The sequence below is a fragment of the Vanrija pseudolonga genome, chromosome 1, assembly GCF_020906515.1.
Source record: "Vanrija pseudolonga chromosome 1, complete sequence".
Classification (NCBI taxonomy): Eukaryota; Fungi; Basidiomycota; class Tremellomycetes; order Trichosporonales; family Trichosporonaceae; genus Vanrija; species Vanrija pseudolonga.
Window position 1 is genome coordinate 1,609,318 of NC_085849.1, and position 25,363 is coordinate 1,634,680.

The 25,363-nt window shown below is 62.4% G+C and overlaps 9 protein-coding genes across 9 annotated transcripts; 3 read left to right on the forward strand and 6 right to left on the reverse strand.

The window, feature by feature from the left end:
• Positions 1 to 64: 64 nt before the first annotated feature.
• On the reverse strand, positions 65 to 2,844 carry SPBC3B8.06 (uncharacterized protein). The gene is made up of 4 exons (XM_062767073.1): positions 2,735 to 2,844; positions 2,139 to 2,656; positions 1,918 to 2,035; positions 65 to 1,786 (listed from the first exon to the last, which is right to left on the reverse strand). Exons 2-4 carry the CDS (start codon positions 2,644 to 2,646, stop codon positions 238 to 240), a joined length of 2,175 nt encoding a protein of 724 aa, XP_062623057.1. The 5' UTR covers positions 2,647 to 2,656; positions 2,735 to 2,844; the 3' UTR covers positions 65 to 237.
• Positions 2,845 to 3,980: 1,136 nt separating this feature from the next.
• hsp78 (Heat shock protein 78, mitochondrial) lies at positions 3,981 to 6,485 on the reverse strand (the record flags this gene model as incomplete). The annotated part of the gene is made up of 1 exon (XM_062767074.1): positions 3,981 to 6,485. The coding sequence occupies one exon, from the start codon at positions 6,483 to 6,485 to the stop codon at positions 3,981 to 3,983; it is 2,505 nt and encodes an 834-aa protein (XP_062623058.1).
• Positions 6,486 to 6,871: 386 nt separating this feature from the next.
• On the reverse strand, positions 6,872 to 12,204 carry ATG26_0 (Sterol 3-beta-glucosyltransferase). The gene is made up of 4 exons (XM_062767075.1): positions 12,113 to 12,204; positions 10,974 to 11,847; positions 10,214 to 10,837; positions 6,872 to 10,164 (listed from the first exon to the last, which is right to left on the reverse strand). Exons 2-4 carry the CDS (start codon positions 11,653 to 11,655, stop codon positions 7,001 to 7,003), a joined length of 4,470 nt encoding a protein of 1,489 aa, XP_062623059.1. The 5' UTR covers positions 11,656 to 11,847; positions 12,113 to 12,204; the 3' UTR covers positions 6,872 to 7,000.
• Positions 12,205 to 13,415: 1,211 nt separating this feature from the next.
• LOC62_01G000629 (uncharacterized protein) lies at positions 13,416 to 14,504 on the reverse strand. Its single transcript, XM_062767076.1, has 4 exons — positions 14,399 to 14,504; positions 14,110 to 14,159; positions 13,823 to 14,032; positions 13,416 to 13,777 (listed from the first exon to the last, which is right to left on the reverse strand). The coding sequence occupies exons 1-4, from the start codon at positions 14,421 to 14,423 to the stop codon at positions 13,616 to 13,618; spliced, it is 447 nt and encodes a 148-aa protein (XP_062623060.1). The 5' UTR covers positions 14,424 to 14,504; the 3' UTR covers positions 13,416 to 13,615.
• A 591-nt stretch (positions 14,505 to 15,095) lies between these two features.
• On the forward strand, positions 15,096 to 17,257 carry SPBP8B7.18c (Putative hydroxymethylpyrimidine/phosphomethylpyrimidine kinase 2). Its single transcript, XM_062767077.1, has 7 exons — positions 15,096 to 15,242; positions 15,296 to 15,327; positions 15,392 to 15,517; positions 15,558 to 16,378; positions 16,421 to 16,590; positions 16,630 to 16,739; positions 16,780 to 17,257. The coding sequence occupies exons 1-7, from the start codon at positions 15,179 to 15,181 to the stop codon at positions 17,191 to 17,193; spliced, it is 1,737 nt and encodes a 578-aa protein (XP_062623061.1). The 5' UTR covers positions 15,096 to 15,178; the 3' UTR covers positions 17,194 to 17,257.
• A 16-nt stretch (positions 17,258 to 17,273) lies between these two features.
• On the reverse strand, positions 17,274 to 19,218 carry mlo3 (mRNA export protein mlo3). The gene is made up of 4 exons (XM_062767078.1): positions 19,129 to 19,218; positions 18,584 to 18,971; positions 17,441 to 18,524; positions 17,274 to 17,393 (listed from the first exon to the last, which is right to left on the reverse strand). The coding sequence occupies exons 1-3, from the start codon at positions 19,162 to 19,164 to the stop codon at positions 18,496 to 18,498; spliced, it is 453 nt and encodes a 150-aa protein (XP_062623062.1). The 5' UTR covers positions 19,165 to 19,218; the 3' UTR covers positions 17,274 to 17,393; positions 17,441 to 18,495.
• A 1,388-nt stretch (positions 19,219 to 20,606) lies between these two features.
• On the forward strand, positions 20,607 to 22,426 carry LOC62_01G000632 (uncharacterized protein; the record flags this gene model as incomplete). Its single annotated transcript, XM_062767079.1, has 5 exons — positions 20,607 to 20,899; positions 20,954 to 21,249; positions 21,365 to 21,436; positions 21,473 to 21,572; positions 21,625 to 22,426. The coding sequence occupies 5 exons, from the start codon at positions 20,607 to 20,609 to the stop codon at positions 22,424 to 22,426; spliced, it is 1,563 nt and encodes a 520-aa protein (XP_062623063.1).
• Positions 22,427 to 22,825: 399 nt separating this feature from the next.
• Positions 22,826 to 23,873, reverse strand: Tsn (Translin). Its single transcript, XM_062767080.1, has 7 exons — positions 23,754 to 23,873; positions 23,620 to 23,710; positions 23,471 to 23,567; positions 23,315 to 23,430; positions 23,195 to 23,274; positions 23,059 to 23,154; positions 22,826 to 23,005 (listed from the first exon to the last, which is right to left on the reverse strand). The coding sequence occupies exons 1-7, from the start codon at positions 23,838 to 23,840 to the stop codon at positions 22,883 to 22,885; spliced, it is 690 nt and encodes a 229-aa protein (XP_062623064.1). The 5' UTR covers positions 23,841 to 23,873; the 3' UTR covers positions 22,826 to 22,882.
• A 151-nt stretch (positions 23,874 to 24,024) lies between these two features.
• On the forward strand, positions 24,025 to 25,078 carry LOC62_01G000634 (uncharacterized protein). The gene is made up of 3 exons (XM_062767081.1): positions 24,025 to 24,501; positions 24,806 to 24,919; positions 24,973 to 25,078. Exons 1-3 carry the CDS (start codon positions 24,244 to 24,246, stop codon positions 24,991 to 24,993), a joined length of 393 nt encoding a protein of 130 aa, XP_062623065.1. The 5' UTR covers positions 24,025 to 24,243; the 3' UTR covers positions 24,994 to 25,078.
• The last annotated feature ends 285 nt before the right edge of the window (positions 25,079 to 25,363 follow it).

Consider the following 25,363-nt stretch of genomic DNA (forward strand, 5'->3'; position numbering starts at 1 on the left):
GGCAGCAGCCTTCGGACTACTTGAAGGGGCTGACTCTCGCTCACCACCACACTTGCCCTGCTCATTCACTTAACACATACATCTCATATTAGCGGCCACACCGACACGCCGCCCACTTTAACTGCTATTAACCTCTGAAGTAAATGAGGTGCGGTCGCCCGCAGATGAACAAAAAGACAACCGCCATTATAAAAGGGGCGGTAAATACGAGTCGGTATCGACGCCGAAGTCGGTCGCCTAGACCCTCGCGTCGCCCTCGTCGGCAGCCAGCTGCACGCCGCGCTGCACACGGAGCAGCGCGTAACCCTTGACAGCCAGCACGACGACGACCCAGCAGAAGATGAGACACGTGAGCGCGACCGTCACGTTGAGGAACGCCATCATGTCGTCGAACCCGGTGCGCATGGCCGCAAACGCAATCTCTTCGTCGGAGAGCATGAAGACAATGCCGCCAGCGGCCCAGCCAAACGCCGTGAGCACCTCTGTCGGCGGGCGCGAGGGCAGTGTCGACTCGGTTGGCGGGCGGAGCCACAGGAAGAAGTAGGTGAGGAAGCGGAACAGGCTGCCGCCGGCGAGCAGAATACCCCACAGCTTGTGGATCTCGACCTGGAACACGTAGTCCTGGTGGTGGGCCGCCATGGCGAGGCCGGTAATGGCGATCGTGAGCGCGGGTAGGGGATTGAAGCTGAAGGCGTACGACGGCGGCTTGCGCACGCGGTCGCCCGGGCGGCCAGCGTACATGACTGCGCCGAGGATGCGGCGGATGGTCGGCGACTCGAGGAGCATGCCGCTCAGCCCGGCGAACCAGAACATGACAGCAATCGAGATGTGCTGGACCTGCTTGACAGAGTACGGGTCGCCGGCCTTGGCGCCGAAGCGCTCCATCCACGTGTTGGTGATGCCGTACAGGAAGATGACGAAGCACTCGACCATCTCCGCCGAGATGGCGCTCGAGCCGGCAGGCTTGCGGTTCCACGCCCACCCGAGGTCGGCATACGCGCCGAGGTAGCGCGCGAACGTGAGCACGCCGTAGCCGAAGAAGATGGACCCCTTGATGATATGCGCGGCGCACGTGTTGATGTAGCCGCCGCGGCACATGCCGACGTACACCGGCAGGCCGGACAGCACGCACACGTACGCGAAGACGACCTGCGTGCGGCGGATCCAGGTGAGGACGATTTCGCCGATCCGGCGTGCGGAGGTCGCGGGCGTGGTGGCAGCTGATGCTGGGGGGTGTGGCGCGGCCCATGCGGCGGTGCGCTCGCGCTGCTCGGCCTCGAAAAGCTCGCTGACGTCGAACGCGCCACGGGAGCGGGCCTTGGCCTTGGTGGTGGTGGTGTGTGCTCGCTCGCCCATTTCGAGGATGCCGACGCCGCGGGCCGAGCCACCGCTCGAGCTCCCGGCGATAGGCGAGATGGGCGAGTGGTCGTGCAGCGTGCCCTCGGAGCCTGTTGAGCGGCGGGATACCGCTGGAGGCGGGGACGCGCGGGGCGACTCGTCCTCCTCGTCCCCGATGGCGAAGACGGTGCCGTGCGGGTGGTGGTCTTCCTCGTCGTCCGACTCGTCGTTGTCGTGCACCAGCCCGACCATCTCGTACCGCGCCGCACCGAGCTTGTCCTCGCGTGTGGCTGACAGAGCTGAGGAGAACCACGAGCGCCAGTCCCTCTGCCCAGAGCGGTAGTGCCGCACTCCTGACGAGATGAGTCCAAGCGAGTCGAGCACCGCGAGGCCGATGGACAGGAAAACGAGCATTGTGCCCATGCTGCCGTGCTTTGCGCCTTGATACCTGCGAAAAGACATCGGTTAGCGGGAGTCAAAGCAGGCACAATCTCGCAATCTGGCCAGGGTAAATGGTCGATAAGGAATTTCTAATCTGCCACCAGAGGCCGCCCCTCCCTGAAATAAATCCACACTTACATGACTGGCATGGCGGCTTTGTAAGCTACGCCCGCGAGCCAGCCGAACACGACAATGGCGAGGAAGGCGCCGTTGGCGAGGTAGTGCGACGGGTGTCCAGCGGCGCGGAGGGCGAGTGCTGCGCTGGGTCAGTGGGGCACGAGGCGAGGCAAGATCGGCAGAAGCAAGGCAGGGCTGGGCGCGCCCCACTAGCTTGGCAAACTGCCACTGAGCTTACGCACCGAGCGGCAGCGCACCAAAGTACGCGAGCATCATGGCCACGACGTGCGTGACCATCAGACGCGGGTGGGACGGCACAGTCTGCGGGTCCCACCCGTCGTCGAGGTCCTCCCCGAAGATGGCCTGGTCCTTGGTCAGGCGGAAGTCGGCGTCGAGGTACGTCGGGGGGAACTTGTGCCAGTTGTGGATGTCGGCGTCGTCGAGCACCGTCTTGACGGGGCCCTTGTGGTGGTGGTGGTCTGGCTCGTGGGCTGGCGCGGGGGCTCCGGAGGAGGTGGGGACGGTGGTTGTGGTGGTGGCGGCGTGCTCGTGCTCGTCGGTGTGCTCGTGCTCGTCGGTGTGCTCGTGCTCATGGCCGTGCTCGTCGCCACCGCCCATGTCCATGTCCATGCCGTCGTGCTCGTCGCCATGGCGGAGCACCAGCCCGGCTCCAGCTCCGGCGGGACTGGCAACAGCAGCAGCAGTGACGGCTATGGGCAGCACGCCGAGGACGAAAAGGTGCGGCCTCATTATCAGCTACCTGCACTCGTCATCAGCTTTCGTCCAGAGGGAGGGGGGAGGGCCTGGCCACTCGGCCAGCCAGCAGCAGACAGCGTACCTCTGTTTCTTATCAGTAGAGTGTGAGAGTTGCTCGAACGAACGTCGATATCGTCGCCGTCGTCACGGCGATCGCTCGCAAAGGGATAGGGAGAAGTGAAGAAAGGCAGGCTGCCTGCATACATTGTCTCAAGGAGGAGGGAGGAGGTGAGGTAACCCGGGGGACCGTACCGGGGCACGCCGGGGCGTTCAGCTCCATGGCATCTAGGATAGGTGACCTAGGTCGGCAGCGGCGGCGGCATGCTTGCCGTCGGTCGGGCCCGGGGCAGCCTTGCCTGTAACAGCAGGCAGGCATGCAGGCATGCAGGGAGGCAGCCGGCCGACCGGCCAGCTACGTAGCCTGCGTGCGTGCGGCACGCAGCAACCTTGCCTTGCTTGGCTTGTTCTGTTGTTCCGACTCGAGCGCTGGTCCCAGTCGCCCAGCCGCCGTGGCCCAGTGGCGACAATTGTCGCCTCCTGAGGACTGACGACGTGGGCGGACACCCTCCACCCGCTTTTCTGCCAGTCACATGTCGAGCGGGGCGGCGCGAGCCTGCCGAGCGGCGAGCCAGAGGGGCACTTCGGCCGCCGAAGCGCACGGCGGGTGCCGCGAGCGAGCGCGGTTCCCACACGGCAGAGCAGCAGCAGCTCAACTGGCAACTTTGTGCCCTTCGGGGACCACGTAATCAGTCGCCGCACATTTTGTCGGCCACTGATCGGAGCTCACCGAACCGCACGGCACGAGTGGAGCTAGAGTAGCGACATTCCCCACCCTTGCTCGCTTTCGAAAGGCGTCGCTTTACTGAAATAATGACGAGACGGCGTTGCCCCCTCGTTAGAGAGCAACACGACCGCCTGGTGGAGCTGGTGGAGCCTGCACGTACATTACCACATATTATAACCACCGCGCCGCCGTATCGCCATGCATCTCCGTGCGCCACTCGCTGCGCACTCGGCACCGTTGCAACGCCACGCCGCGACTCACTCTGACGTCAACGGCGCAACCTCGGACCAGTCGGCCGGTCGGCAGACACTCGACACTCGTCGTCGTCTTGGCCCACCACCGGGCCGAACTCATCAACAGACTACCGCCCGCTCAACCCCGCTTAACACCCCATCTTCCACAACATGATTCATTCCTAGCATCTGAGATGTGCTTCTGAGATGTGCTTGTACAATACGGCAAAGCGACAACCACGCCGACTGGCCGCCCAATGCCCCGACGCCGCGGCGCCGACCTAAAGTTTCTATCAACGCTTCGCTCCTCCCTATGGCATCTCGCCAGACTCCTTGAACGCATCCTTGACCTCCTTGTCGCTACCCGCGTCGCTGCCCTCTTCTTCCGCTTCGGGCTGGTTGGGGTCGGGGCGCGACGAGAGCTCAATCTTGTCGTTCTTGAGGTGGACCGTCACAATCTCGCCGTCCTTGACGGTTCCGTTGAGCATCTTGAGCGCGAGCGGGTTGGAAATCTGCTCGCGCACCACACGCTGCACGGCACGCGCACCGTACCTGTCCGAGTAGCCCTTCTTGGCGAGCCACTCGCGCGCAGGCTCAGTCACGTCGAGCGTGATGCGGCGGCCAGAGAGACGCGACTGCACCTCCTTGAGGCGGAGGTTGACAATGTCGAGGATGATGCTGGGCGGGAGCTTGTTGAACACGACCAGCTCGTCGAGACGGTTGATGAGCTCGGGCTTGAAGAACTTGCCGACGTCGCGGAGGACAGCAGCCTTGGCGCTGTCGCTCACACTGCCGTCCTTGTTCATCGCTCCCGGCTCATAGAGGGCCTCGGAGCCCAGGTTGGACGTGAGAGCGATAATCGTGTTCTTGAAGTTGACTTGGCGGCCCTGGCCGTCGGTGAGGGTGCCTTCTTCCAGGACCTGAAGGAGGATGTTGGCCACATCGGGGTGGGCCTTCTCAATCTCGTCGAACACCACAACCGAGTATGGCCGGCGGCGAACAGCCTCGGTCAGCTGGCCGCCCTCCTCGTAGCCGACAAAGCCGGGCGTCGCGCCAATGAGGCGCGAGACGGTGTGCTTGTCGTGGAACTCGGACATGTTGAGCTGGATGAGCGCGCGGCGCTCGTCGGCAAACAGGAACTCGGCAACGGCCTTGGTGAGCTCGGATTTACCGACACCGGTGGGACCGAGGAAGAGGAAGGATGCGAGGGGCCGGTTGGGCGACTGGAGGCCGGCGCGCGAAAGGCGGATGGCGTTGGCCACGCTCTTGACAACCTCGTCCTGGCCGACGACGCGCTGCTTGAGCGAGTCCTCCATGTGGATAAGACGCTCGCGCTCTCCCTTGAGGAGGTTGGATACGGGGATACCGGTGGCCTTGCCTACAACAACGGCAATGTCCTCGGAGGTGACCTTGTCGCGGACGACCATGTCGGGCTGGGCCTCGGCCTCGGCCTCCAGCTCCGCCTCAGCCTTGGGGAGGCGCTTTTGGAGCTCGGGGATGGTCGAGTACCTGAGCCTGGAGGCGACCTCAAAGTCGCCGCGGCGCTGTGCGTTCTCAAGCTCGACGTTGGCGCGCTCAATCGTCTCCTTGATGCTCTTGATCTCGGACACGCGCTCGCGCTCCTGGTTCCAGATGTCGACGAGGCGTGACTGCTCCTTCTTCTTCTCGACGAGCTCCTCGTCGACCTTGTCGCGCCGCTTGGCCGAGAACGGGTCCGTGTCCTTCTTGAGCGACTCGCGCTCAATCTCGAGCGTCATGATCTCGCGGTCGAGGTTTTCGAGCGACTGGGGGCGCGACTCTTGCGCGAGCTTGAGCGCAGAGCACGCCTCGTCAACCAGGTCGATTGCCTTGTCGGGGAGGAATCGGTCGGAAATGTACCGGTCAGAGTAGACGGCTGCCGTCACGAGGGCCGAGTCGGCAATCTGGACACCAAAGTGGGCCTCGAAGCGCGACTTGAGGCCACGGAGGATCGAGACTGTCGCCTCGACGTTGGGCTCGTTGACCATGACGGGCTGGAAACGACGCTGGAGCGCCTGGTCCTTTTCGATAGTCTTGCGGTACTCGTCGAGCGTGGACGCGCCGACGAGCTGGAGGCCGCGTGCGAGTGCCGGCTTGATCATGTTGCCTGCGTCCATCGATCCCTCAGCCTTGCCGAGGTTGAGCAAAGTGTGGATTTCATCGATGAAACAAATGACCTCGCCGGCCTCCTCGTCAATGTCCTTGAGGAGCGCCTTGAAGCGCTTCTCAAACTCGCCGCGCACGCCTGTGCCAGCGAGCAGGAGCGACAGGTCGATCATCAACAGGCGCTTGTTCTGGATCGACTCGGGCACCTCCTTGTTGACGATGCGCATGGCGAGGCCCTCGATAATGGCCGTCTTACCGACACCAGGCTGGCCGAGCAGGACAGGGTTGGACTTGGTACGCCGGGACAGGATCTGGATGGTGCGTCGGATCTCCTCGTCGCGCCCGATCACGGGGTCGAGCTTGCCCTCGCGCGCCATCTCGGTCAGGTCGACGCTGAACTCTTTGAGCGTCTCGCCCTTCTGCGGGCCCTGCTCCTGCGGCGGCTGCTGGCCGGGGTAGTTGCCTCGGCCGCCGCCAAACCCGCCAGGAGGAAACCCGCCGGGTGGGAAGCCGCCGCCTCCGCCGCCGCCACCAGGTGGCCCCCGTGGCGGGCCCTGCGCATACGTTCGGATCGCCGAGGGCCCAGCGGAAGAAGCGAGTGCCAGTGATGGCACGAGTCGGGGGCGCGGCGCGATGGCGCTTCGGGAAAGTGTTGTCGCGGTCCTCGAAAGTTGTCTTCTAGCTTGTAACATGTTGTCGTCGTGTGTGTGAGTGTGTGGGCGTCTGTGTGTTTGTGTGCGTGCGCGCGTGAATGAATGTGAGTGTGTAGTTGGGTAGTGTGTTGCGAGTCTTCTTAAGTGCGTGCAAATTGTATGGGAACTGGGTCGTCGCGATGGCTGGCTGGCTGGGCTGGGTTGTGCTCGTTAAAGGACAAACTGGCACTTGCCATTCTCACGTCTATCTTGTCTGCCAGGTCGGAAGGTTCCAGTAGAGTGCAGACGTCACCACAACCGTCGATCCGATCCGACGCGGGGTCCCCATAGATCAGACACGTGGCTTGACATCAGCAAGTCGGCTCGTCACTCATCGCCACGACTGCAAGCATGAGAGCATCCCCCGCATCACAATCCACCTCGCCGCCCGTTCTGCATGGATGCAATGGTCCACATCATTTGCTAAGACTTCTACTTCTTGCCAGGTATATAAAAAGCGCGACTCAAAGTACATGGTGGGGGGGACAAGAAACAGTTCTACTCTCAATACAAGGTTACATCGTCGCCGGCGCGAGTCGCGAGATGGCAGTATGGCATTCGCTGTGGATGTTGGTCCTCAGTGGGTCGTGGTGGTGCTCTCCAGCCGCAAGGGCCTCGTGCGACATGGTGTCGACGACCGCCTCCATCTTGTTCTTCTTGTTGCGGTCGCGGGCGGCGCGGATAATCTGGGAGTGGATGGTCTGGACAGCTGCGTCCACACCAGACTCGCTGCGGATGCGCTCGCCAATTCTGGCCGCCTTCTCGAGCATCACCTGGTTCGTTGTCGCCTTCTTGAGCGCTTCGGCAATGTCGCTGGAGTGAAGCGAAGCGACCTTCATGCCGACCTGGAGCTTGGTCACGCGCAGGGCCCAGAAGTGCTGGTCACCAAACCACGGCTTGATCAGCGTCGGGATACCTGCGCGGAGCGAGGCGCCGACAGTGCCCGCGCCACCGTGGTGGAGCGCCGCCTGGATCTTGGGGAAGAGCCATGCGTGAGGCACCTTGTCTAGGGAGTAGCACGTGTCGGGGAACTCGACCTCCTCCTGGTTCTTGGTGCTGTCGACATCACGAGCCGACCAGCCCTTGGCGATGATAGCGCGAACGTCGGCCTTGTTGACACCCTTGATGATGCTCTTGGTGACGGCTGTCGGATCGGGAACGACAATGGAACCGAAACCAATGTAGACCAGCGGTTTACCGTCGGCCTTTGCCTTGTCCATGAACTCGACGAGCGAGTCAGGCGGGGTCCACTCCATGTCGCTGTTCTCCAGGTTCCAGTAGCCAGTGATGGTGATGTCATCGTACCAGTCGAGAGGCTTGGGTACGACCGAGGGGCTGAAGTTGTAGAGGAAGGGAACCTTGGACACGGAAAGCGACGACTGGTCAGTCGGCTTGAGATGGAGGTGCTTCTTGCGCCAGCGGTTGATCTGGCCGGACGACGCCCGCCACATGATGTTGTCGAACAGCACATAGGTCGAGTAGTTGAAGCTAGGTCCCATGTCAAAGGCTGGGACCATGAACGCCTGGGGGTAGGCCATGGTGCGGGTCCAAGGCATGGTGAAGGCGCGGAAGTACGGGATCTTGAGGGCCTCAGCAATGTGGATGCCTGCCATGGCCGACGGCGACTCGATGAGGACATCAGCATCGTGGGAGGCTTTCCATGCGTCGACCAGGAGATCATCCAACCACTGTCGGAATGTTCCGAGTGCCTCCTTGAAGAAGGCAGGGGAGAACATGCGGTGTGCAGTGCTCAGCTTCATAAGCGCCGTAGGGTCGCCACCAGCCGCGCGGTGCTCGATGCCATATTCCTCGATCCACTCCTTGAACTCGGGATGAGTGATGATGACGCACTTGTGGCCGTCCTTCATGAGACGAATGCCGAGGGCAATATAAGGCTGGACGTCTCCTCGCGAGCCAATGGTGAGCATGGTGAACCGGCGCGGAGTGAGGCGGACAGCGGCACCCTGGCCAACCTGCCAAGGCCTGTTGGCGACAAACGGCATAAAGCTCAGAGCGACCTCGGACATAGCCTGCGGGGTGAAGAGCATGTCCTTGGGTGGAGCTAGGACCTCGGCTGCAGTCTTCATGGTGCCGCCTTTGCCTTCCTTTATGAGCTCAGGGTTGATGCGCAGCTGATCGTTGGCGAGTGCCTGGTCGCGCAGTGTGTCCATTGTAGACGTGGTGTCCACCGACGCCGTCTCAGCAGCCGGCGTAGGCGTGTCGGTAGAGGTGGAGCGCTGGGGCTGGGGATGGGAAGCGGCGACCGTGTTGATGCGCTCCACAGCCTCGTCACGGCCACTCTCGTGCCAGAAGTCGAAGCGCAGATCGTGTCTGCCGTGGATCTGGAGCGCCATACCGTACATGCCGGGGCGGGTAGAGTGCGACTTGACAGCACCCTTGATATCGCGTGTCGCGAAACGGTACTTGATGTCGGCTCCAACAGTGGCACGGCGCCAGAAACAGACGTACCGCGGTGTGACGATGATATGACCACGGCCGGGGACGAGGCCGTGCTGGACGTAGCAGCGCTTCAACCAGATACCCTCGTCCTCACGCAGGCCAAAGACCTTGGCGGCCATAGCAGCCTTCTCAGCCTTGCGGGCCTCGATGACCATGCGGGGCTTGCCGGCGTCCTCGTCGTCATCGGCATCGATCTCAGCCGACTCCGCGTCGCCGACAGTGTCGTCATGGCGCTCAACGTCCTCGTCGGTGGCCAAGCAGTCATAACCACCGATGTCGATCGTCATCTTGGCGGGCTTGGCGTCAGGCTTGTAGTGCCTCCTGTGAGCGGCCTTCACAGCAGCCTCAATGGCAGTGGCGAACCAAGCCTGTTCGTTGAGGACGGCGACCAGGAACTGGAACTCATTGGAGTTGGGCGGAGGAGTAGGAGCAGTAGTGTTGGCCGCAGGATGAGAAAAACGCGAGTTGGCAGTGAGCGAGCGGTGGGGAAACGTGGGGAGCTGACTCGGGGCGTTTGGGTCGTGGCCGATGAGCGCCATGTCCCTATGGAGTTGGCTGTCGATAGGGGAGGTTGGAAGCGACTCAGGCTTGTTAAGCGAGTCAGACCTGCGGTGGCCGCCGGAGCGGTCACGAGACGACTCTCTCGAGCTTGGGCGAGAGCCGTGGAGCTTGAATGGCGTCTTGAGGGTCAAGCGGTGGCGATGCTTGGTGCTGTCGTCGCTGGCCGCCGTCGTGGTCCGGGAAGGAGTGCCGGGAGGGGAAGGCTCGGAAGAGTCGACATCGCCTGGGCTGTCACTGACGAGGCCGTAGCCTCTGTAGTTGCCTTTGGAGAGCTGTTCGGGGTGCCAGGTAACGGTGTTGTGGTCGTCGAGTCTGACCTGCAAGTTTGCAAGAGTGGCAAACGAGTGGTATTCTGAGATGCCCTCAATTGTGGCACGGTCGAGCGGCACGCAGCAGCGCAGCATGGTCCACTCGCTCTCATCGATCGGCGTGTCCTGGCCATCCTTGTCCTTGCCGTCCGACTTGTTGTGCGACTCACGGAAGCGCTGGCGGGCATATCTGAATAGGGCTCCCTCGAGTGTCCTGCGCCAGTGCAGGGCAGACTGCTGGTTGTCGACGGTGAAGTGCGTGGTCCGCACACCATTCGACGACTCGTATGCAATGAAGAAGTCTGTTGGCTTGAGATCGTCTTGCGGGTTAAGCCGGAGCACACTGGACACTGAGCCGGGTTAGACATGTCCGGGAGTAAATGATGATGATAGACGTACGTAGGACAGTGACGAGAGGTCGAACACGCCCGGCCTCGTCAGCACTCGGGTATGTCGTCAGCATGTCCGGTGTAAGCTCCATCCAGACACGCCTCTTGGCCTTGATGAGACCTCCTCGGTGCAGAATAACCGAACCGGCCTGGAGAATGTCGGGCCTGGCCTCGCGTGCAGCAGTTGCTGCCTCCGTTTGGAGCGGGGTGGCGTCCGGCTTGACATACATGGCGTCGGGAGGCTGCAGGGCATGGAACACGAGGCGGTGGGTCGTAAGATGCAAGTTGCCGATCATCATGACTCCCTTGAAGAGCGCACCTTGGCACTCTGCAAGAAGGTGCTCTGGCGCGCCCTGGGTGCCATCCTCATTCAGCATGTTGGAGGCAATGTCGCCAAACTCCTGCTGGATAACGGCGAGCTTCTCTGCCTCGGGGATCTCTGCACGCGAGAACCTCGCAGCATCAGACTCAGTGGGGGTTGGGGGCACCTCTGAAGAAGCATAACCTGACGCAGAATCGGCATCGGCGCGCGAACCGGCTTCGAAAACGGATGACGCGGGCGAGTCGGTGAAGCCCTTGTTCTCCTCCGTGACAGCAGGAAGCGGAGGGCGCGAGGGCCGCCTGTTGCCAGCCACTTGCGTCGTGCTATTCAAGAGCTCTTGAGCAGCATAGGGAGAGAAGCTGCTCATTGACGCCGCTGTGATGTGTGAGCACATCCCCGTGCTGGGTGCGTGAAGTGGGTGGGTGGCGCACGGCCATGGGTGACTCACCAGCAAAGCGCTCCGCGTTGGCGTCATTCATAGGGGTAGTGGTGCTCTCGAGCCATGCTTTGACAGCTTGGGTTCCGTTGTCATCTCGGGCCTCGTCAACGCTGTTGCGAGCCTCATCATGGAGGGTGGCCTGGTCGGTCTCTGCGACGGAGGGGGTCGCCACCGAGGCAGTCGCCGACGATGCAGTGGGTGGCGTGGATGCTGCCTTGCGGGGGCTCGACTGCGCTGGTGTGCTAGCTCCGCTCGGCAGCTCACCGTCGAGGTCGTGATCGTCTGGGTCGGAGGCCGCTAGGGCCTTGAACATGTTGAACAGTGAGCAAGAGAATGCAGCCCCATCTACTGGAGTAGGCTCGTTGACCTGAAGGTCCAGGTCGTCCGCCTTGATAAGAGCGGCCTTTTCCTTCTTGCTATGGCAAGCTGAAGGTCTGAGGCTAGATAGGGAAGGCAGACGTGGGTGGCGGCCCTTGCTGGAACCGGGGCCCGTTGTTGACGTCGACGACGACGTCGTGGACTGGGCGTCCGAGGCGACCGCTGATGATGACACTGATCCCTGGCCGTCATTATCATTGTCCGCCGAGGCCGAACCTGGCTGGGCCGATGGCGCAGGCGATGAGCGACCCGATCCACCTCCAGGGAGCATCTTCGCCAGCTTGTCGAGCTTGTCTAGAGGTGACGGAGCCATTGTACTGACGCCGGGGGAGAGGGAGGGGGGTGGGGGATGGGCAAAAGAAAAGATTGCGTGTAGTACGGTTGATTGATTTATGACAGAGGAGGGGGGGGAGTGGGTGGTTGGGTGTAAGTGGGGTGGGCCAAGTCTAGACCGAGGTGGGTTTCCAAGGGTTCCAAGGTTCGCTTCCGCTAGACAGCAGGCAATCTGGGCGACGGGGCGTCTGTCAGCGTCATGGCGGCTGGCTCGGGAAGCAAGGCCAGCAAGGCAAGGGGAGGGGATGGATGGGCACCACGACTGAACAAGGACGGCAATGACGGAGCGTTGACAGGGGCCGGGGGTCGCCTGCCCAAACGTCCAAACGAATCTGCCGCCAGCCCGGTTACTTCCACCCCCCCCCCCCCCTTCGGCCACCCTGCCTACAACCAGTACCGCGCAAATCGCGACCGATGGCCTTTACACAAACACCTACGGGCCAAGAAAACCAGCAACGCCGGCGTACGTGGGCTTGAAGGGATCGCAGGGATGGGCGGGTCAGAAATAGACGATGGCAAGAGGGGATGGGGGGGGTGCTGTTGACACACAAGACAGCACGTAAGATGGTTTAAGTCACCACGAGCTGGTCTGGCGTCAATCAGTCGTCGTGACGAGCAGGATGTATCAGCGTATCAGGCGGCTCCCGGTCTTGCCTCGGTGTCGGCCTCGCGGTGCACGTACATACGCAACTATGCCAGGAGAAAGCAGGGAAAACGCGCAAGCACGCAGGGGAGGTAGGCGCTGACAGGTCCTTCCCCTCTGCAGAGATCCAGCCGGCAGAGCGACGTGAGCGAGCGATTCGGCACCACCCCTGGCCGCCGTGGGCCAGCAGGAGCCAGGGATGGCAACGGCTGGCTGGCTGGCTCGACGGCGCGTCGCCTGCGGGGACTGCCTGCCTGCCTGCCTGCCTGCCTTCCTTTGTTTACTGATAGGTTGGTGGCGCTCGTATGCTGCGCCATTGTCATGATGCCCGACCCTCGGCCTCGGCACCCACTGCTCAGGCGCACAGTAGTCGTCGAAAAAAGACATTTTGACGAGACCAAGCAGCGAGGGGAACTACGCCATTGTCGTCATTTCACGTGGCGTTTCCCTGAGTTATCGACCCTTTAGCACGCGAGGTCATGGCTCATGACTCACTTTCGATCGCGGCTGGGCCATTGATGGCCCACGGCGACGGCTAGGCGGCTGCTGCTGGCGGCTGCTGTAGACAAAGGGCTCGGTCCCAATGGCCACCTCGACGCAGGCAAGACGACGACGACAACCCGCTCTCGACTCTCTGCCGGTGCCGTCTTGCCGGCCTCTGCGGATAAGTGTCTAATAGCCGCCCTACTTCCGGCCAGCGCGGGACTCGCGTCCAAGCAAGCCACGCAGGGAGACGGCACAGAGCCATCAAGCCAATCTAAGCGCCACGGGGAGAGCCCAGAGAGAGAGCCCAGAGAGATCTGTGTCCAACAGTGGTGTGACACCCCGTAACAGTGCCCACTGATGACTCATGGTCACCATCACTGAGTAACCCTTCGCTATTCCATTCCTCCCAACATGGTCAGCGCTCCGTCGGATTGCTTGCATATCAGTGCGCACGCGGAATGCTTGCATATCGGTGGGCGTGCGGGGTGGCGGCTAGTGTGCGCCGCGCGCCGGAGAGCGCCGCCACCGTTCGCCGTCACCGCCCAATACGCGTCAATCGCCTTGTTTACATTACTCGGCTGCTGCCATTCACGCGCCTCACGCCACGCCCATGTTGACTTTCACACCTGGCTTCTGCCTTCTGCCTTATGGCTTCTGGCCACCCGCAATACATTTTTCAACTCGCGAGTTGCGCACTCTGCGCACTGGCGGCAGCTAACAGACATCTAACTTTGCTTCAGATCAATCACCTTGCGCGCGCTGGGCGGGGGCGCTCAGCACCGCAGGTGGGGACCCCGACTCGGCACGTGCCTCAAGCGGCAGCCTCGACGGCCGTGCCGGCCTCCTCGTTCTCAGTCTTCTTCTTGGGAGGAGCGTCGGCCTCGTCCTCGTCGTCGGCCTTGCGCTTCTGTCCAGCGACGGGAGCCTCGTCCTCGACGTCGCCGTCCTCCTCGTCCGTCTCGACATCACCGCCCTGGCGGGTCAGCTGCTGCCGCCACATTCAGTTTCAGCAACTCACCTCGACGAGCTCGGCGAGCAGGCGCCGGCCCTCGGCGTTGGGGTCCTCGTCGTCGTCGCCCTCGTCGTCCTCCTCGCCATCCTCGCCGTCGTCCTCGTAGTCGTCCTCCTCGTCCTCCTCGACATCGTAGTCGTCCTCCTCATCGTCGTCGAGGGGGTCCTCGTCGCCCTCATCCTCATCGTCGTCGTCCACGATCTCGACAGCGCCAGCCTGTACTGTGTCAACCACCTGCTCGAACCGTCCTGGATGGCACGCGAGCCAGCCAGCCTCGGCTCTGCTCGACCTACCTTGGGCTCAACGACCTCCACCTCGTCGACAACCTCGGTGACCTCGACAGCTGGAGCAGAGTTAGCCAAAGCTCGCACGGTGGTTGAGAAGCATGTGCATCGTCGCGCAGACGGTGGATGCACGGCCTGGGGGCCGTCGGTGCGGTGATGACGCGCTGCAAAGGCAAGTGACTTGGGCTGTTGGCTGGGGTGCACGCGCCCAAATCAAGCACGTGGGAAGCGCCAACAGCAGTCTCGACGAGTCCAAGCCCGCAGCCCAAGCCATCCTGGCACCAAAACCGCGACTCACCGTCCTCCTTGTCGGCAGCAGACATTTCGTGTAGTGTGGATGTGTTTGCGTGTGCGTTTGGAAGCCTTGGATGTGTCTGGGTGGTGGGCGGGTGGTCGTTGGGGGGGGATGGGGGTGGGGGGGTCGGGTGCGGCTTGTTGACGCCTTTGGGTCTTGTATGGCAGGCAATCCCAGGCGATCCGGCCAGCGAGTTGCCCAGCGACCCAGCCGACGCGCGCGCCGAGCCAGCCAGCCAGCCAGCCAGCCAGCCAGCCAGGCCAGGCAACCCTCCAGCCTCCCCACCTTTACTTTCCTCCCACCGTCCACCCATAGTTGCTCCCCTCCTTTGGTTCAGATGCCGCAGACGGTAAGCCGGACTGGGTTCAGGGTGAGACCTCATGCCTCACTCGCCTAGCTAGTTAGTTGGGGGTAAGCAATACATATCACACAACAATCCTAATCGCGTGCGACTCGCCGACGACGTCATTATAGCGGGAGGATGGCACATTTGTAATTACCTTGGGTCTCGTTATTATAATACTCCCATTTACCTCCCATTTACTCCCACAGTTCCAATATGCCGCCGGGTCAAATGTTGTTTACGGGGCCCCAACTATCTCTCACCCTCCCTCTCGGTGTCGAGTTCCGGCCTCCGCTCCGGCCCATCGAGGAGCGGCTACGGCAGCCCCGAAAGTTGGACTCGGCAGTCCGTCAAACCACCGCACATGGCATCCTAGCCATCTCGCCATCGCTCCATTCTCCACTAGACTCTTAGAGTAGACAGACAGACAGACCTGCAAAATGAGCGCTGCTGGCAGTCTCTCCCTCGCGCCCGTGTCCCAGCCCCATGTGCTGACCATCGCTGGTGAGCGGTCTGCCCTCCCAGTCCCCAAGAGCCCGCGACTGACTTGCCCGCAGGCAGCGACTCTGGTGGCGGCGCTGGTATCCAGGTAGGTTAGGTCGTGTCGACGACCACGTCGTCGCTCCCAGCTCAGCTTCTCACGCCACGCCCAGGCAGACCTCAAGACCATCGCCGCGCTCGGCGGCTACGGCTCGAGCGTCATCACGGCGCTCACGGCCCAGAACACGCTCGGCGTGCAGGGCGTGCACCATGTGCCTGCCGACTTTGTGATCAAGCAGGTAGGTACGGCGCCGCTAAGACGCCGACTAACACGCCCAGCTCGACTCGCTCTTCTCCGACGACCTGCGCCCCGACGCGATCAAGTTTGGCATGCTTGCGCAGGCTGACACGATCTCGGCCCTCGCCAAGTTCTTCGCGGAGCTCGGCGACGCCAAGCCCTTCTTGGTGCTCGACCCTGTCATGGTCTCGACGTCGGGTCACACGCTGCTGCCCGACAGTGCGACGCGCGCGCTGGTTGACGAGCTCCTCCCGCTCGTGAGCCTCGCGACGCCCAACATCCCCGAGGCGGTCGTGATCGCCTCGTCGAAGGGCGAGGCGCTGCAGCAGCCCAAGACGCTCGATGACCTCGTCGCCCTCGCTGCCGCACTGAGGGAACGCACAAAGGTCCCCTCGGTCCTCCTCAAGGGCGGCCACCTCAGTCTCCCCCGCAAGGACGTGACCGCCACTGCCAAGGCGCGCGGCCTCTCGGTGCACTGGGACGCGTCGGGTGAGATCAACGAGGACGACGGTGTCGATGTCGAGGTCATCTCAGACTGGCTCGTGTCCGAGGGCCTTGCCGCTGCCTCGCCAGACGTCATTGTCGACATCCTTGTCGATGCGGCCGGCACGCGCCTGTTCGTCGGCACCAAGGTCGAGAGCAGCTCCACCCACGGCACGGGCTGCACGCTGTCCGCTGCGCTTGCTTCAAGCTACGCGCTCGAGACCAGGCGGAACGGCAAGGCGGCCGCTACCATCTCGACCGAGGCGGTGGGCCAGGCGATCGAGTACACGCAGGGTGCTATCGCCGCGGCTTTCCCCCTCGGACGCGGACACGGCCCGCTCAACCACTCGTACCTGCAGTCCCAGCGGACCATCCCTCAGTGAGCTTCCCGCGACCGGATGACAGCTGACTCGAACCCCAGGCCATCGGCACACAACCCCACGCCGTTCATCTCGTACCTCATCCGCTCGTGCCCCGATATGTGGCGCCAGTACGTTCGCCACCCGTTCGTGGACCAGATCGGCAAGGGAACCCTCCCGCTGCCCGCGTTCAAGCACTACATCGTGCAGGACTACCACTACCTGCGCCACTGTGGGTGACGAGAATTCGCGCACATGCTGACCCATTCAGACGCCAGAGCGCACGGTCTCGGCGCGTACAAGTCGACCGACATGGAGTCGATCAAGGCGTTTGCCGAGATTGCTCTCCACATTGCCGCCGAGTCGACCATGCACGTTGCCGTGAGTGCGACTGCGAGAGTCGGGAGTGCTAACGACCCAGATGTGCGAGAAGTTTGGCGTTACCCCCGAGGAGCTGCACTCTGCACCCGAGTCGGCCGCGTCGGCGGCCTACTCGCGGTTCATCCTCGACATCGGCACGCAGGGCGACGTGCTGGACCTGTACGTGGCTGTCGCGTCCTGTCTCATCGGCTACGGCGAGGTCGGGCTGTGGCTCCAGCGTCGCCTGCAGACAGGGCAGGCGACGCTCGAGAACAACCCGTATGCGCGCTGGATCAGCGACTACTCGGGAGGCGAGTACATTGGCGCCGTGCGCCGCGGTATCTCCAACCTCGAGCGCCGCATCGCCGCCGACCCCCCCACGCCCGCACGCCTCGCTCGCCTCACTGGTATCTGGCAGGAGGTTGTTCGCCTGGAGCGTGACTTCTGGCAGATGGGCCTCGACCAGAGCTGGTAACCGATCTTGGTATCAAACAAAAACAAAACAAAACAAAATAGATGACTATGTATGCACTCATAATGCTCAACGAGGTTGCCTCTTCTGCGGGCTACACAATAATCCATCTCTCATGGAACTTCCACAGACCACTAACACAAGCTACGGATACTATCAACACCAGACAAGCGCGCTTAGGCAGCAGCGGGAGCCTTGTAAGCCTGCATACAGTGTCAGCGCTTGTCTTTAAGAACGAATCCAGACTCACGGCCATCTCAGCGTCGAGCTCCTCAGCCGTCTTCTTGGCGGGGCGAGGGGCCGCGGCGCGGCGCGGGGCGGGCGCACGGCGGCCACCACCGGCAGTCTTGCGGGCGTTGGGGGCAGGGGCCACAGGGGCCACACGCGAGGCGAGCGACTGGAGAGCGTTGGGGTCGATGGCGATCTCAACCTTCATGGGCTTCTCTGTTGGACGAGACATCGCATGAGGGAGATGTGTTTGAAGTGGAGATGAAGCGGGTAGTCGAAAAAGGGAAATGTTTGATGTGGGTGGTTGGCGGATGATGGGTTGGTGGTCGATGCAGTGGAGAGTGGTGTTGCAGTGTGTACAGTGGTGGTTGTTGATACAGTGGTTGTCGATACAATTGTAGAGTCGATTGTCATGATTGTGGGAAGCGAAGTGCAATGCAGTGCAAACAAAATGCGAAAGGCGCTCATCAGCGCCTGGTCATCGGGTTGAAGCTGGAGTCGAGAAGGAGCGAGAAGGAGCAGCCGCCGCGCGCTGCTGAGCGAAACCCCCGTCTTGCGCAGAGAACCCGCTCGCGCGTGCGTAACTCGATACGATCGTTCTGGACGATCGCACAGCCAGTAGGGCCCCCAGATCGTTGACCATTATACACAGTAAGAGCATCCTCCTGCGCATCTCCTGCCGCAGAGTCGAGGCCTTCCTTGACCAAGGAAGGGAGCGCGGTGGCTCGTGCTTCTATTGGCGCTAGTCCACCGTGGCGCCGTCTTGAGGACGGGCTCGATCTTGAGATCAGCAGCAGGATGGCAAAGCCACCTGGCCACAGGTGCGGGTTGTAAGTCACGCTAGCCAGGCGAGCTGGTAGCAGACAATCCCCGTCGACCTCGGTGTGCCGTCCTTCCCCCATGTGTGAACATCAAAGGCCGAGAGACCAGCGCGGCACTATCCGTCTTGCCTGTCCTTGCCTGTGTGGTTGCGGCGGACGTCTGTCCTTACACTCGGGCGCTTACGCGGGCTCACTCAACAGCGGCGGCGGTGGGGAGGGAGGAATGGAAGTGAAGCAGATCAGCAGAGAAAGAACACTAACGGTTGTCGATCATCCTGTTGTTGTCTGGGGGCGGTGTATCAGTCACCCGATGCGGAAGGTGGGTGGCAACAGAAGAAACATACACGTCGCGTGGGCCTTGTTGGCGTCGCCCTTGTTCTTGAAGAGAATCGTGGCAACACCATTGCTCTTGCCCGAGCTGTTGTAGCTCAGGTGCACCGAGCGGACGGGGCCGACGGTCGACTGGAGGAGGTCGCGGACGGCGGCCTCGGTGACGTCGGCCGGGAGGTTAGAGATGATGATCTTGGTCGCCTCAGCCGTCAGAGGCTTTCCACCCTTGGCGGGAGGCGCAGCGGCGCCGCGCGCCACCTGGCTACCCGTCTTGGGGGCAGCGCCGGCGTAACGGGCACGCGCACCGCCAGCGGCGGGAGCGGCACCACCCTCGGCACGACCACCGGCACCGCGGGGACCACGACCACCGCCGCGACGGCCACGGGGCTTGGAGGCGATGAGCTGTTGGGTACGACGCGTGTTCCGAACGGCGGCCACGAAGTGGTGAGGTGCGCGGGGAGCATACAGGTGACGCGTCAACGAGTTGTGGTGTAGCAAAGGAGAGAGCGCGTCAGCGTTGAGGCGTTCGAGGCGACAGTGATCGCAGAGCGAGACGGACCTCGTCGAGCGGCTTGTCGATGTCCATGGAGGCCATTGTGGTGGTGTTTCTAGGATGGTTGGATGTGAGGGATGAGAAGGAGGAGTGAATTGAAGACGATAGGTGGCAACAATCGAGCTGCTGATATGGCTGGTGATGGACAACGTGCACGCAGGCAGCGAGCGACGGCTGCTCGGCGTTACACCCATGAGGCGGGGTTGAAAGGGGGGACCACATAAGAAAGAGGAGAGTGCGGAATCAAAATTCAAATGAGTGAGTGATCGCCCATTGACCATTGTGGCCAGTGAGGCGTTGAAGACTCCCTCCAGGCCTTTGGTGACCGAATGTAAGTACGTATGGCAGTGGGCGGGCATCGGGTGCGGGCATGCGGGCGGGAGCATGCTTGGCAGAGCTCATTGTCACCTCGCAGACAATGCTCTGGGTACGGCAAGGCCCAAGGCGGTTCCGCACATTTGTCGCAGGGAACACAAAACACGCGGGTTCCAGGAGAAACCTTAAGTCTGTTTAGCTTTCGTTCAAACCCGGATGCTGCTCCAGTGACGGCGGTTTAGTCACCAGATCAACAACAACAACCAGAAACGCACCAAGGTTTGCACAAGATGCTTCGTTGAAAGCTAAGATACCTATGTGCCTTCTGTTAACCTTCTGGGGCGATATTGGAGCGCGCGCTCACCTCGCTGCTGGGCAGGAATGTGCCATGTGCCTCGTAGATAAGTGCCTCGAGAGAGAGAGAGTCCAGTCCTCCGCGTCTCCGCGTCTGCCCACTCGAACTCCTCCTCTCGGCACTTCCCTGACGGTTGCTTTCAAGCCAGTCAGCCACACTTTCACCGTCGCCGCCTTGTTGTTGTCAGTCCTCGTTTCCCGCCATTCTCAGGCATCAGGTACCCCCGCGCGCCGGCAAGTATGTATGATTCGACCAACTGTAAATATTGCGTTTTGGCAGCGAGCACACACTCCCAGTGACTGTTTTGCCGCGGCACCCTGTTCGTTTTGTTCTGGTCGTGAGGCCACGACACCCCCTGTTTCATCGCGTACTGATGCGGCGCGGTGTCACAACGCCGTTGTCTGTATGTGGGCGTGGCCATTTGCACCCTGGCGGCTGCGCCGTCCTCCTCCTCCTCCTCGACGACAAGGCACAGAGGGGGAGCGGAACACGCTTTGCGCAGTGGAGTGCGTCGTCGTGGCGAGGCGACTGACCACCAACCCAGTTCTGCGGACGGGGAGCGGGGCCTTGGCGTGCCGGCCGTGGCAGTAGAGTGGTAGCAGCGAGGAAGTCGGACCTCGGCGGACGCGTGTCTATCCTCCAAGCGCAGCAGCCGCACGAGACGAGCGGAAAAAGTAGCAGCAGCAAGAAGCATGAACAGAACAGACGCGAACTGTTTTATATCTACTCAAACTCTGTTGTCGCTCACCCAGTGTGCCCGTGCGACACTAGCTCAACTCTCCGAGCGACCCCTCTCGTCTTATCTCGACCAACAATGTTCACAGGACGGCGAGGAACCGCCAGACTAGGCGTGTTCTTGTACCTCGTAGTGCTGGCCGTGACGCTGTACGCAGCGTTCGGCGGCAGCTCGCTCGAGCTCAAGGACGGCCTGCGGCTGAGCCAGTTGGGGAAGCTCACGGAGCGGGACCAGTGGCGGGCGTTCCCCGATGTGGCCGGCGGCGCCGGCGCACCACCATCAACACCGCCGCCACCACCGCCGGCCCCGGTGGCACCAGTGAACATCTGCACCGCCGGGCCGGTCGGCAAGCGCCTGTGCGCCGAGTGGGGGTGAGTCCGGCCCCGGTGCTGTCGTGCGAGCTTTGAGCTGACGCCTGCCACCAGCGAGGCAGCCGTGACCCGCCTCGTAGCGTACGGGGGCACGAACCACCGTATCCGGCGCGCCCTGGCGCGCATGCGCGCCGGCAAGCCGTTCAGCATGGGCACGCTCGGCGGGTCCGTGTCGTCGGGGCACGGCATCCGGAACCAGGGCAACAGTCGGTACGCGCCCAGCAACCTCAACGTGCGCCTCTTCTCGTGGCTCAACGCCACGTTCCCGGCGCCGGGGGGCAGCGCGTTCGAGCCCGCCGAGAAGAGGGACGACGTGAATGTCTATGTTAATGGCGCGGAACCGGCACGCGGTGAGTTACGCTAGCGGCCAAGTTATGGTTATCGCTATCTATCGCGTGCCGCGGCGGTGAACAAACCGAATACTTTATTATTCCCCGAACCGCCCATCCTGACACCACACCCCAGGCTCGGACTACTTCTCGATGTGCAGCAGCCTGCACCTCCCCGACGAGCCAGACCTGGTCATCATCGAAGTTGGTGAGTGTGCGTGATGCGTGACACTGCTGACAGCAGCCATCAACGACCAGGTCGGGACGCATAACCTTGTCCCCGTCGAGCTGCTGATACGCCAGATGCTCGAGCTGCCGAGCCAGCCAGGCGTGCTGGTCTTCAAGTGAGCCGCCACCGCGCACCAAGCCCCTACCGCCTCACTAACCACCCCACAGCGTCTTCGGGCTCATGTTCGAAGCGATCCAAACGGGCGGCGACCTGACCATGGGCGTGAGCCAGTTCTACGACGTGCCCACGCTGTCTTTGCGCAACGCGATGCTGCCGCTCGTCCCGCAGAACAAGTCGCTCATCCTCGACTGGTTCAACCACGAGAACGACCACCCGGACCGCGAGACGTTCAAGGGCGTCGACCTGCGGCATCTCGGCAACATCGGGCACGAGATCGCAGGCGACATGATGGTCGCGTACATGGAGCTGCAGGTGGCCGAGATGGACGCGATCGAGGCGGCCGCGGGGCCCGGGTGGTCCATTGACAGCCTGTACCCCGCGCCAGCGCTGTTCCCGGGGCTCGTAACGAAGAAGTTTGACCCTGCGCTGGTCCCCCCCGGCCCGCTCAAGCCGACGTGCATCGCGACAAACTCGGACAAGGCGCCCTTCGAGCCCAAGACCCAGACGGGGTGGCGCAAGTGGGCGTGGAAGGACAAGAAGTACCTGATTGCCGACGAGCCCGGCGCCGAGTTCGAGTTCGAGGTCGCCGTGTCCCACGGCACCATCATCCTCTACTACCTCCGCTCGCGCGAGTTTGGCCTAGGCAACCTCGAGTGTGATCTTGTGGGCGAGCCACACCGCCGTAAAGTCATCAAGGGGTACTGGGACCAAAAGTTCAACATTGGCCAAAGCGACAGGTGGGATGGGCTCAACCCAGGGACGTACAACCTCAAGTGCACCCTGCTCGACCAGACAGACGACCCCAAGGGCGGCAAGGAGTTTAGACTCATGGCACTCATGACCATCTAGATGCGGCGCGCGTGCGTGCCGCCACAATGCCATACTTCGCATACAGTTTCATCATTTACTATGGATATCTTGCAAGGGATGGAGTGCTGCGACGGGCTTGGTCCGTGGGCTTTTGTGGGTGCTGCTGTGCTGTCCATGAGCTTGCCCTGCTGTGACGGTGCCACACTGGTGGTGCCACCCTTCCCCAGTCCACTACGATGTCAAGTCGGTATATATTTGAAGTCAAGCATACGCTCAGTGAGCGCCCGGCAGCGTGAATGAGTGTACGCAGTACCTGCCTTTCGGAGTACGCAGCGGCGGTTCGAGGAGCACCCATTAAGAACCTGTCCCAGCCCTGTAACCAACATCTGTAGAGCTGCGCCGTCACGTCGACTTACACCACCCCAAGCCACCATCCCATCCCGCGCCACATGCCCAGCGATGCATCGTCATGCCATTCTAATGTTACAGCTCTCTCTAAGCGGTCGTCGCGGGCCCAAGGCCGCGCAGCGTAAGGTCGTACACGACGTCCTCGCAGCGCTTGAGGTCGTACTTGAGGGAGTCAAACTTGCGGCGGAGGGCGTCGTTGCGGAGGTTGAGCTGGGCGGGGTCAGCTGCGCACCGCGGACAAGGGGCCCTCAGCAAACACTCACCATCGAGTAGCTCGCAAAGATGTCGTTGACAAAGCTCGCTATCCTTCCGGGCAGGGCGAAGCTCTGCGCCGTCACCGAGTTGACCGACAAGCGGGGCTGCGGCGTTAGCTGAGTTCTGTTGTCCGCTGCTACCCACCAGCTCGTTGACCATGCCGATCACGCCCTGGAGGTACTCGTCCGAGGTGAGCTGGAGCTCGCCAATATCCTCGCCCTGGACTGATGTATTGTCAGCCCTGACCCGCATGAGCGCACTCACGGCCCATGAGCGACGCGGCGGTGAAGGCCGGCACGAGCTCGTCGTGGAGGATGAAGCGCGCGAGGGCGATGTTGGTCACGAGCGACTTGAGGAGCGGCGCGACGGCGAACTGGTATCTGGGGTCGTCAGAGCTCGTCGTGGGGCTGCTGAGCTCACCGGTAGAACTCGCCCTTGGGGATGAGGGCGGCAATGGCGACCCAGTGCGGGTGCGCCGTCGCGATGGTCTCGAGCGCCTTGGTCGCGATGGCCTCGTCTGTGGTGTGGGTGAGCTAGCGTCGATGACTACCAAGCTCTACACGACGCACGCTTGGCCGCAGGCGACGAGTGCAGGTGGTTCAGCTCGGCGGTCGAGGTGCGCACAATGTCCTCGACGGGCTCGGTCGACTCGCGGATAGTCTGGGACGTGAGCTAGTTCCCTGGTTGGTATGCGCCAGCTCACCTTCTTGAGGGCCGACTCGCGCTCGAGCTGCTGGATGGCAGAGGTGAGCGTCGACTCGACGCTGGAGCGCTCAGATGCGGCAGACATGGTGTGATAGGGTATGGTTCAGTCACAACAGACGGTGTGGATGATGCGTTCACCTGGGTGGACCTGCACGAGCGCTGTTGCTTGAACTTCTGAGTTCGTCACGTGACTGCGGAGTCCCCAACGACGACATCGCCTGATGCGATGCGAACCAACCTCCTCGTCCTGAGAGGTCGATCTTGGCATCCAACGATCCCATTGTCTACACAAGAGAGACGACAGCATCGCGCGCACCGCACCTCGCAGCAGCGTGTGCACCGGCGGGACATCCAGCCCAGCAACATACAACCACAACAACACCCTTATTGAACACTCCAACTCGGCCGCACACGCACGTCGTATCGGTCGCATCACACTCGTAACCTAACCACACACAACACATCAACCCACTCACCACCCACCAACCATGGGCAATTGCTTCTCCGACCCGTCAAAACCCAGCGGCCAGGGCCAGCGGCTCGGCTCGGGCCCCTCGAGCCCCGCGCAGGGCGGGCAAGGCGGCGGCAGCAGCAACCAGAATAGGCCGGCGACCAAGCCGCGTCCGGCCGGCTCGACTGCCCCTCCACAGACGCTCGGCGGTGCCGCCGGCGGTAGTGGGCCAGGTGGTAGCGCAGACGACCCACGATCGGCGGCACTCGCTGCGGCCGAGGCACGCGCACAAGCGGTGAGTGGATGCGGGGGCGAGTGGTGTGCGAGTTCAGATGGGCGCGAGTGGCGAGCCGACTGTCTCTTGCCGACGTATTCGCTCTCGACGCCATGGCGAGAAACTCGCTTCACACGAGAAGGAATGAGGAATGGCCATGGATTCCAGCGTCATCGGCAGGGGCGAGACGAGACGCCCGTCAGCCATCCATGGGATGTGCGGACACCCGTCAACAATCCAGATAACACATGTGTGATAGCATCCTAGCATCCCGCTCCCCCGCCCGCGCCGACCGACCCAATGAAACCTCGCTGACGCAGCAAAGGCCGGCACCAAGGGCGTGTCGACGGCCAACCCCAAGGCGGGGCAGCTGAGCGCCAAGCTGGCGGCGGAGCGTCGCTCGCCCTCGACCACACAGAAGCCCAACGAGCGGCTGATGGTGCGTGCGGCGGATAATGCTCGAGACGAGTCAGTGCTGACCACGACGCGCAGGACGCCGGCCAGTGGAACTAGAGGGGAGGAGCAGGCGGTCCGTGGGCGTGTTGTACGTGATATACCATTCTTTGTCCTCGTGGATTCTGCATTATTTGGTCGTGGGCCGGTGGCCGGTGGCCGGTGGAAGTGAGCCGACGCGACGAGCGAGAGCAACGACAGCAACGCCCGCTGGTGCGGGGACCGCACCGCAGTGGCTGGCGGTGTCGGCCCCGGTCCGAAGTAACACGTTTTGTCAACCTCGACGGCGTGCGCTGCTGCATGCCTGGGCTCGCTCGAGGACGGCGCTGCGTGGCTTGGATTGGCTGGCGCTGCATACCCCGCCCGCGCACGACGCGTGATATGCAGTGGCTTTTGCGAGGCCAGGGTCGCCTCCGCAGACGCCACAGCC

Bases quoted from the DNA above. Each gene is read 5' to 3' on its own strand.
- SPBC3B8.06 (XM_062767073.1), bottom strand. From the start codon at position 2,646: ATGAGGCCGCACCTTTTCGTCCTCGGCGTGCTGCCCATAGCCGTCACT. The intron at 2,036-2,138 runs GTGCGTAAGCTC...GACCCAGCGCAG, and splicing joins CTTTGGTGCGCTGCCGCTCG to CACTCGCCCTCCGCGCCGCT. The intron at 1,787-1,917 runs GTAAGTGTGGAT...GTCTTTTCGCAG, and splicing joins AAAGCCGCCATGCCAGTCAT to GTATCAAGGCGCAAAGCACG.
- ATG26_0 (XM_062767075.1), bottom strand. From the start codon at position 11,655: ATGGCTCCGTCACCTCTAGACAAGCTCGACAAGCTGGCGAAGATGCTC. The intron at 10,838-10,973 runs GTGAGTCACCCA...GCACGACGCAAG, and splicing joins CAACGCGGAGCGCTTTGCTG to TGGCTGGCAACAGGCGGCCC. The intron at 10,165-10,213 runs GTACGTCTATCA...AACCCGGCTCAG, and splicing joins ACCTCTCGTCACTGTCCTAC to TGTCCAGTGTGCTCCGGCTT.
- LOC62_01G000629 (XM_062767076.1), bottom strand. From the start codon at position 14,423: ATGTCTGCTGCCGACAAGGAGGACG. The intron at 14,033-14,109 runs GTAGGTCGAGCA...GACACAGTACAG, and splicing joins TGGAGGTCGTTGAGCCCAAG to GCTGGCGCTGTCGAGATCGT. The intron at 13,778-13,822 runs GTGAGTTGCTGA...CTGACCCGCCAG, and splicing joins TGCTCGCCGAGCTCGTCGAG to GGCGGTGATGTCGAGACGGA.
- SPBP8B7.18c (XM_062767077.1), top strand. From the start codon at position 15,179: ATGAGCGCTGCTGGCAGTCTCTCCCTCGCGCCCGTGTCCCAGCCCCAT. The intron at 15,243-15,295 runs GTGAGCGGTCTG...ACTTGCCCGCAG, and splicing joins CCATGTGCTGACCATCGCTG to GCAGCGACTCTGGTGGCGGC. The intron at 16,740-16,779 runs GTGAGTGCGACT...CTAACGACCCAG, and splicing joins AGTCGACCATGCACGTTGCC to ATGTGCGAGAAGTTTGGCGT.
- mlo3 (XM_062767078.1), bottom strand. From the start codon at position 19,164: ATGGCCTCCATGGACATCGACAAGCCGCTCGACGAG. The intron at 18,972-19,128 runs GTCCGTCTCGCT...CGTACCCAACAG, and splicing joins TCGACAAGCCGCTCGACGAG to CTCATCGCCTCCAAGCCCCG. The intron at 18,525-18,583 runs GTATGTTTCTTC...CACCGCCCCCAG, and splicing joins CAACAAGGCCCACGCGACGT to ACAACAACAGGATGATCGAC.
- Tsn (XM_062767080.1), bottom strand. From the start codon at position 23,840: ATGTCTGCCGCATCTGAGCGCTCCAGCGTCGAGTCGACGCTCACCTCT. The intron at 23,275-23,314 runs GTGAGTGCGCTC...ACAATACATCAG, and splicing joins CGCCGCGTCGCTCATGGGCC to TCCAGGGCGAGGATATTGGC. The intron at 23,006-23,058 runs GTGAGTGTTTGC...GACCCCGCCCAG, and splicing joins TCTTTGCGAGCTACTCGATG to CTCAACCTCCGCAACGACGC.
- LOC62_01G000634 (XM_062767081.1), top strand. From the start codon at position 24,244: ATGGGCAATTGCTTCTCCGACCCGTCAAAACCCAGCGGCCAGGGCCAG. The intron at 24,502-24,805 runs GTGAGTGGATGC...GACGCAGCAAAG, and splicing joins CCGAGGCACGCGCACAAGCG to GCCGGCACCAAGGGCGTGTC. The intron at 24,920-24,972 runs GTGCGTGCGGCG...CACGACGCGCAG, and splicing joins AGCCCAACGAGCGGCTGATG to GACGCCGGCCAGTGGAACTA.